The sequence below is a fragment of the Rutilus rutilus genome, assembly GCF_951802725.1.
Source record: "Rutilus rutilus genome assembly, chromosome: 2".
NCBI lineage: Eukaryota > Metazoa > Chordata > Actinopteri > Cypriniformes > Leuciscidae > Rutilus > Rutilus rutilus.
The window spans coordinates 61,613,533-61,623,145 of NC_140210.1; the positions used below are offsets into that span (position 1 = coordinate 61,613,533).

The window sequence follows — 9,613 nt, forward strand, 5'->3', positions numbered from 1 at the left end:
ACATAGCTCCTAGGGTCGTTCGGGTACACAAACCCCTCCACCACGGTAAGGTGGCAGTTCAAGGAGGGGCTAGGCTTAGTGCTTATGGATGTGGTCTAGTGGAGTAATGCAGGTTCAGTTCATCGCAGCGCTCATTCAGAATCGATTAGACACAGAGTAGTAAAGATCAGAACAATGCAAGGTATACAAATACACTTACCATTCACTGGTGTGATCAGACACTGAAACAGAGGAAAAAAGGTAGAACAAAATAAAAGACAAAATGTAAAACAAGTTTTTGAAAATCTCTGAATGCTTTGAGTTTTGTGAAAACGTTTTAAAGAGTGAGGCATAGAGAGGATTCCTATAAGACTGAAAGAGGTCCATAAAGAGAACTGTGTTAAAAACAATCTCTTACTGTTGAAGGTTCAGGAAGTGAGCAGCCTGTAAATAAGAGACACACATTTGATCATTAATTCCATCAGAAATACTGAGAAACATGCTGATCTTCTAGTGAAGTCAACAGTGAGAGATGATGAAGACACAAAGACTGGGAATCACCTGGCCCTGCTTTCTTCTTGAGTTCTCCAGTTGTGTGGAAGACCAGAGTCTGCATGTCTGACGGCAGGGAAGGTAGAGCCTGAAACAGCCTCTCAAAACTGAGAAAGAAACACAGGATTAGAGGAGATTTCATCACAAGGGACACCAGAGACTCAATAAGATGACAGGAGAGGCTCAAGTGCACTTACATCAGTGTGAGGGAGCTGCACTGTATTACGGTCTGAGGAAACACAAACAGGCGTCAGTGCCTTCATCACATATCTGATTCATCAAACTCTGACCACTGCGTATTTAACCTACAATCACATCTCAGTCTGTTGTTTGGGTTGCTCTGATTTAGGCTTGTGCGACTCGTGTGTAACATTTCATTTTCACAACATGTTTTCAAGAGTCTTTTGTCACCCGGAATTGTTTAAAAAAGTCATTCTGAATGTTGCAATAGACTGTACGTCTCTCCCACAAAACCTCATTTTCATTTGTAGAAAAATAAAATAATTATGAGTCCTCATAATTTTGCTGTCCACTGTTTTGAAAATGACTTTGTCACAATCACACCCATGATGCCCAAAATTAACTTCTGAATGGCCATCTCACTACGGTTTGAAGCAGAGCCATTGAAAACATCCCAGTAAGTTTTACCGTCTGTGGGAGTAAGAGCAGGTTTTGAAGAACATCAGGAAGTCCTCGATCCACAGGAGACACTAGCAGATGATCAAACACTCTATTGATGATGACTTCTTTCTGTGGAAGACCAGGTAGATCTACAACCATCAGTCCAACCATCTGCACTGGAGACAGATAGACCAGGGTCTCCAACTAAAGACACACAGAAGAACAAGGAAGCAACTCTGAGTGGAAAAGTTCTACAGATAACACTGATGATGTTGGAGGTTATTTAACCTTCTTGTCATCTTTGTTCTTTGATTATATCTTATGTGAAGATACATACGGGATCAAAGTGTGCGTTGATGGAGAGCAGTTCTGTGAGAGACACAGACCGAGCGAACGAGCCAAAGTTCTTCAGCAGCCACTCAGCACTGTTGTTGGCACTCGACAGACAGCCTGCATCTGACACACAACACACACAGTAAAATCAGCTTCATGAACTCCAGAACCTCAACATGAGTGACTTCTGCCTCAAACCACTGCACACCTCCACCTCACCTGTTGCGTTTCTGAGGAAGGGCAAGATGAAAAATTCCACCATGTTCCTTCCTTGCGTCTCATTGATAAGCGGGAACTCTGCCAGACTGAGAAATGGTTGGAAATAATGTTGAACAAAGCATCTTATCAATGATAGTCTTGAGCTATTGTTGAGGAAATGCTTTTCTTACATGTGCTGGTAAGTTTGGCAGCTGAGGTTTTTGCTGCTAGTGCACTGCAGTAGGGATGGTGACACGAACGGTAGAAACGGCTTCAGATATTGACCCAACAACATGCTGATGAAAGTAACGTCACTCCATTGGTCAGGACTGATGCGCTCCAATCTCAGCTCCCCAATCACATCCAGCACTTGGGACACAACATCACCTCTGATTGCCTGAGACTGATGATGTAATGAGGAGGAATTATTGCCATATTCCCAGTCAATCTTCCAAGTAACACTACAGCAGAGTTGTACAAGGCTTATTTACCATATTTGCTGCCGTGCTGGAAAAGATGCTGAGGGCTCCATCGAGAACATTGTTTGTTTTGGTGAAAAGCAACTTCCAGATCTCCTTGGAGTAACTGCTGCTGCTGAATAGTTGACACTTCAGAAGTCCAGCCAGGTTTTCAGCAGTGAAGCCTGTGAGCTACGAACACAAAGGATTTCATCAGTGGAGATCACAGTTCAGGAAATATCATGGTGATTCCAGAAACTGCTGCACATTTGCTCTCTGGAGGGACGTAGATCCCCAGAAAGTCATCAATATCAGCTCATTGTAAAAGAGTTTTCTGCTTGTCGTCTTCTTACCGGAGAGCAAGCGTACTGCTGCAGGTCGATACTACAGGGGGCGCTCACGAGACCAGCGGACAGCAGAGTCTCATTACTGTGAAAGACATTACAATTTCATGAACACTTCCTGTCTCATAGATGATGTCACAGTGTCAAAGTGGAAAAAAGAGTGTTTGCTCGTACCTGTTGACTCCTGAACAAACTCTGGTAGCTGTTAAATTCATCAGAAAACATTGATTAGTGCTACTGGATTTCATTAGGATTCAGAATAACACCATTGAATTAAAATGTGACAAGTCAAAAAGGTTAAATGAAAGTAATAAAAGTAGAAAGTTGACCAACAAATTTTTTTCTGATTTGTTGACAGATTCATTGTTTCTTTTTGACTACAAAGATATAGGGAGTCATTCTTACGTTCCTATGTCCTATGACTCCTAGATATATAGGACAAATAATTACATGACAAAGGGTCCTATGTTCCCAGGGTTGGGGTTCAGCTAACATAGGAACATGGAACCCTGGGAACTTTAAGCCCTCGGAAAGTTGTACCTTGGGAATTTTGAGCCCTGGAAACATTGTACCCTGGGTAAATAGCTATGCTCCTGATCACTGCAGTAGGCGACGACTAGTGAGTGACACTGAGTCTCGAGTCTCGCTCAACACAGTTTGGTCAATAATTCTTTCAGAACATCCAATGCTGGACAAAACTTGTTTGGATTCTCTCTAAAATCTAAATCACAAAATCTACTAGTCTTGTAAACTACTGGCTGACCTTTTTGAAAGGTATTTGTACAAGGATTTGATTATATATTTAAGCTATTTATCGGTTTCAGTTTGCTTGTCCAACAGGCTACTCGCAATTAGTGTTGTATGGAGCTGAGAACTGAAGGTTTGTAGACCCCTATTGTATAGGTTTGTGTAGTTATTATTGTTCCTTTGGATGGGCACTAGGGCTGCCCATAGATCTGTACATACAACAGTTGCCACTGTAACACACTCAATAGGGAGACAATTTGAGAAAAGCTAGGCTTAGTGCTTATGGATGTGGTCTAGTGGAGTAATGCAGGTTCAGTTCATCGCAGCGCTCATTCAGACTCGATTAGACACAGAGTAGTAAAGATCAGAACAATGCAAGGTGTACAAATACACTTACCATTCACTGGTGTGATCAGACACTGAAACAGAGGAAAAAAGGTAGAACAAAATAAAAGACAAAATGTAAAACAAGTTTTTTTAAATCTCTGAATGCTTTGAGTTTTGTGAAAACGTTTTAAAGAGTGAGGCATAGAGAGGATTCCTATAAGACTGAAAGAGGTCCATAAAGAGAACTGTGTTAAAAACAATCTCTTACTGTTGAAGGTTCAGGAAGTGAGCAGCCTGTAAATAAGAGACACACATTTGATCATGAATTCCATCAGAAATACTGAGAAACATGCTGATCTTCTAGTGAAGTCAACAGTGAGAGATGATGAAGACACAGAGACTGAGAATCACCTGGCACTGCTTTCTTCTTGAGTTCTCCAGTTGTGTGGAAGACCAGAGTCTGCATGTCTGACGGCAGGGAAGGTAGAGCCTGAAACAGCCTCTCAAAACTGAGAAAGAAACACAGGATTAGAGGAGATTTCATCACAAGGGACACCAGAGACTCAATAAGATGACAGGAGAGGCTCAAGTGCACTTACATCAGTGTGAGGGAGCTGCACTGTATTACGGTCTGAGGAAACACAAACAGGCGTCAGTGCCTTCATCACATATCTGATTCATCAAACTCTGACCACTGCATATTTAACCTACAATCACATCTCAGTCTGTTGTTTGGGTTGCTCTGATTTAGGCTTGTGCGACTCGTGTGTAACATTTCATTTTCACAACATGGTTTCAAGAGTCTTTTGTCACCCGGAAATGTTTTAAAAAGTAATTTTGAATGTTGCATTAGACTGTACGTCTCTCCCACAAAACCTCATTTTCATTTGTAGAAAAATAAAATAAGGCGTCTACCCTGAATAACATCCGTTAGATGAAAAATGTCACTAAATTTGCCTTATTGTATTCTGGGATTGTTTAACGAGACACATAATTCTGTTATAATATTGGATGAGTCCTCATAATTTTGCTGTCTACTGTTTTGGAAATGACTTCATCACAATCACACCCATGATGCCCAAAATTGCCTTCTGGATGGCCATCTCACTACGGTTTGAAGCAGAGCCATTGAAAACATCCCAGTAAGTTTTACCGTCTGTGGGAGTAAGAGCAGGTTTTGAAGAACATCAGGAAGTCCTCGATCCACAGGAGACACTAGCAGATGATCAAACACTCTATTGATGATGACTTCTTTCTGTGGAAGACCAGGTAGATCTACAACCATCAGTCCAACCATCTGCACTGGAGACAGATAGACCAGGGTCTCCAACTAAAGACACACAGAAGAACAAGGAAGCAACTCTGAGTGGAAAAGTCCTACAGATAACAGTGATGATGTTGGAGGTTATTTAACCTTCTTGTCATCTTTGTTCTTTGATTATATCTTATGTGAAGATACATACGGGATCAAAGTGTGCGTTGATGGAGAGCAGTTCTGTGAGAGACACAGACCGAGCGAACGAGCCAAAGTTCTTCAGCAGCCACTCAGCACTGTTGTTGGCACTCGACAGACAGCCTGCATCTGACACACAACACACACAGTAAAATCACCTCCATGAACTACAGAACCTCAACATGAGTGACTTCTGCCTCAAACCACTGCACATCTCCACCTCACCTGTTGCGTTTCTGAGGAAGGGCAAGATGAAAAATTCCACCATGTTCCTTCCTTGCGTCTCATTGATAAGCGGGAACTCTGCCAGACTGAGAAATGGTTGGAAATAATGTTGAACAAAGCATCTTATCAACGATAGTCTTGAGCTATTGTTGAGGAAATGCTTTTCTTACATGTGCTGGTAAGTTTGGCAGCTGAGGTTTTTGCTGCTAGTGCACTGCAGTAGGGATGGTGACACGAACGGTAGAAACGGCTTCAGATATTGACCCAACAACATGCTGATGAAAGTAACGTCACTCCATTGGTCAGGACTGATGCGCTCCAATCTCAGCTCCCCAATCACATCCAGCACTTGGGACACAACATCACCTCTGATTGGCTGAGACTGATGATGTAATGAGGAGGAATTATTGCCATATTCCCAGTCAATCTTCCAAGTAACACTACAGCAGAGTTGTACAAGGCTTATTTACCATATTTGCTGTCGTGCTGGAAAAGATGCTGAGGGCTCCATCGAGAACATTGTTTGTTTTGGTGAAAAGCAACTTCCAGATCTCCTTGGAGTAACTGCTGCTGCTGAATAGTTGACACTTCAGAAGTCCAGCCAGGTTTTCAGCAGTGAAGCCTGTGAGCTACGAACACAAAGGATTTCATCAGTGGAGATCACAGTTCAGGAAATATCATGATGATTCCAGAAACTGCTGCACATTTGCTCTCTGGAGGGACGTAGATCCCCAGAAAGTCATCAATATCAGCTCATTGTAAAAGAGTTTTCTGCTTGTCGTCTTCTTACCGGAGAGCAAGCGTACTGCTGCAGGTCGATACTACAGGGGGCGCTCACGAGACCAGCGGACAGGAGAGTCTCATTACTGTGGGGTAGATAAACTTTCCTCATTAACTTGATTTACTTGACATGAGTTTTATTTTCATTTAGTAAAAAGTCTAAAATGAACACTACCTGCTGATTCCATCACAAATGTTTGTTTCTGTAAATGTAAAAGAAAAGGAAATTAAGAAAAACAGATAATAACAGATCCATATTTTATAGTACTTTACAGCTCAATATTTCACTCACCATTGAATGGTGTTGAAATACACTGGAAAGGATATGACCACAAAACAACAGTAGATTATGAATCACTTTTCATTTTTGTAAAAAAAGTATAAACCATAAGATTAAAACTTGCGTTTCTTACCGTAACAAGTGGAGGAAAGCAGCCTGTTAAAAAAACACAACAGAAAAAATTCTAAAATGTTGTTTAGAAATAGGTGTGTCTGTGAATGTTAGCTATTCTTTAGAAACTAAAATGTTGAAAAACCTCCTCAGATATTTAGTTATTCCGCCATATTTTTAAAAATGTCTGCGTACCAGGAGGTGCCATCTTTTCCAGCTGATTCACGTTGTCCTTGATGGGTTGCATCATGCGTGGAGGAACCACAGCTTCCTGCAGTCTCTGAACTCTGAAAGAAAGAGCAATTATGTGAAACTGGGCCTCAACGGAAGCAGTTCAGAAACCGTGGTAGAAACATTAGCTTATGTTTATTACTCACATCTGCTGGTATGATGAGCACTCCAAACCCATCTGATATCAAAATAAAACATGAAACAATTCAACTTACTGCAAACTTTTTATACTGTATGTACTGCAATCTCTCCACAGACAGACAGTCTTACCTCGCCAGTGAGTATGATCAGATAACTGAGCATCTCAAGTAGACCACGGTCTTCAGGAGAAACCAAGATATGATCAAAGACCATGTTTATGATGACGCTTTTCTCTGGGAGACCTGCAAAATCCTCAACTATCAGTTCAGCTGTCTGTCTGGGGGAAAGAACCACCAGTGCATCTATCTGAAATACACAAAGAAAAGATTTCATTAACAGACAAGCATTGAAGTGCAGAGCATGCATAAAATGCAATTAATCAATCACACAGAGTTGAATCTTTGTTGCAGAAACATAATAAAACAAATTGAAATATAGTAGCTGTTCTTGACAGTGGGAATGTGTGTAACTCACAGCATTGAAGTCTTGGTTCAGCTGATAAATTTCCCTCAATGTTGCAAACTGTGAAAATTTGCCAAGATTCAGAGTAACCCAGATGCTGCTGTTCTCAGCAAGGCAGCCTCCTGAAAACATGTTGATAACATATTTTTATAGATAAATTGATAGATTGATGGATGAACAGATAGATGGACGAATGAACAGACGTGCCTGAAACATTTTGTCGGCTCAGGAAGGAGAAGATGAAATACTTATAAACATTCTGCGCTCCTTCCGACATCAGGAACATGTTGTCACTGAGCTCTGAAATACTGAAAGTGATGAATGAAAGTCAGGTGAGAGTGGAGGTCAGTTAACAAAAGAGGTCTTCAAATGAGATCAATGTTTAGGTGAGAATGCGTGCCGTGGACGTACAGTATCTGGAAGGTTTGGCAGCTGAACTCTTTGTGACTGAGGCACGTGAGATATTCTGGAGTTAGTGTGGAGAGCAGAGGCTTTAACTTGACCTGGAACCATAATCTAACAAACGACTCATCCTGCAAGTTGCTCATCGTGAAGGTGTCATCAACGATTTGGTCCAGGATGTCACTGAAGGGGGAACTCTGGGAACTGAAGTTCTAGGAGAGTGGCAAGAATCAATATGTAAGCAGAAATTAGGCTTAAACAATGCTCCTCCTTAAGAGCACTGACTGGTTTATACACGACTGATGTGAAATCTGGTGGTTCCTACAGTCATGGAGAGCTGCTGCAGTAGAGCGTTGAGGTTCTGGGAGAGATGCAGGAGAACATTCAAGAGCGTCTCCTCATTGAGCGTGAGGTTTGAACGAGCTGCACAGTGCAGGACAGTGGCCACATGTTCCACCAAGTCAGTCAGCTTGAGAGACATATACACACATTGTGTGAGATTCAATATGAAAACATATTTTCATCCCAGCAGAGAAGATACTTGGAATAATAAATTCTTTCAGCTTACCCCACATGTTCTATTATCAATAATGACGCTGCAGATGTCCTGACTTTCATTCTGGGCTCCAGATCCCATCCCTGTCTCGATGTAGCTAAAGAAAAGACCCCAAACCACACCAGAATGTTCTCATTACTCTATGAGAGGTTGTTTTGTGGATAACTGTGACAATTCTAGCATGGCAAACTCACAACTGGTTATGGAAGACAGCCGTGAGGTTGGGGTGGATTTCCATCTGGCTGTCAGGAAGGAATCGCCGGAGTACGGGAGAAACCACATGTGTGAACCAGTCGTTAACATTCATGGGGTCAAACGTAACCAGGTCCACCTGCTGCTCATTGGTGGTATTCTGCTTGAAAGGAGCGGCGATCTCAGCGAGTGTCAGGTTTATCACGGCCTGCAAAAGTGTGGCGCTCCGCATGCCGCTCAAGTTTTGCTTCAGGAAGAGAGCAGATATAGACAGAAGAATTCCTCAAACTCAGGACATGGTGTTTAGGTTTGTAATGCTCTACTGAATGTGTGTGTGTGTGTGTGGGGGGGGGGGGGGGGGGGGTGTCGTTACCTGCTGTGTCAAGGACACAAATTCTCTCACAAAACTCCCGACAGGTCTAAATGCCATCATGAAACCATTCAGTGCCTGTAGCCACACATCAGACATTTTAAATTAATCATTCAATATCTCAATAGATAAGCATATTTGGGTAACTTTACTTGTGCTCTTAAAGTACTGCAACAAATTTAGTCATCTACATCCATGAGACTGTGATTGATGTCTTTCTTGCCTGTCCCAGGGGGTCTTGCGGTGAAGAGGATGGAACATTACTCATATAATACGTGTTGCTGTTATTTGAAGTCCATGGATCCTCAGAGGGCATCAGAGAGGATAGCAAACTCTGATACACCAGGCCGAGGGAGCTGTCAGTCAAGCCCACCACCTCTGGATGAAGGAGAAGCTCTGCCTTTTGTTCAGGACTCAAGAGGTGCAAAACCTCCAACTGGCAAGACAGGGAAGAACCTCAGAATATCTCCAGGCCATCAACATAGTATTGAAGTGAAACTGGGGCTATCAAATGACCCTCAGGAGAGGATCAGATGCAGGTAGTGCAGTGTTCCTTACCCCGCTGAAGAGCATGTTGATGGACGTGAAGTCTCGCACTTGAGCCACGACAGCGAACGAGCCAAAGTTTTTCATCAGCCAGTCTTCAGTGCTGTCCTCTGGATCTACACAACCTACAACAACATACAATCAAACATGGGCAAAACCTTCACAGAACACAAACAGCATGACCTGACGACCAACACTCCATCCTAAAGTAGAAGTGTTACCTGAGGATGTGTTCCTAGAGAGGAATGGGTACATGAAGAAAGAATAGATCCACTTCTGTCTCCCTGGATCCAGACCGGAGAAAT

At 42.3% G+C, this 9,613-nt stretch overlaps 1 protein-coding gene across 1 annotated transcript; it reads right to left on the minus strand.

Moving 5' to 3' along the window:
* Positions 1-379: 379 nt before the first annotated feature.
* Positions 380-5,526, minus strand: LOC311280039 (uncharacterized protein; the record flags this gene model as incomplete). Its single annotated transcript, XM_084391922.1, has 18 exons — positions 5,408-5,526; positions 5,238-5,323; positions 5,023-5,141; positions 4,713-4,889; positions 4,159-4,190; positions 3,971-4,068; positions 3,828-3,853; positions 3,630-3,651; positions 2,660-2,687; positions 2,495-2,570; positions 2,175-2,333; positions 1,875-2,086; positions 1,705-1,790; positions 1,490-1,608; positions 1,180-1,356; positions 729-760; positions 541-638; positions 380-423 (listed from the first exon to the last, which is right to left on the minus strand). The coding sequence occupies exons 1-18, from the start codon at positions 5,509-5,511 to the stop codon at positions 380-382; spliced, it is 1,695 nt and encodes a 564-aa protein (XP_084248048.1). The 5' UTR covers positions 5,512-5,526.
* Positions 5,527-9,613: the final 4,087 nt, after the last annotated feature.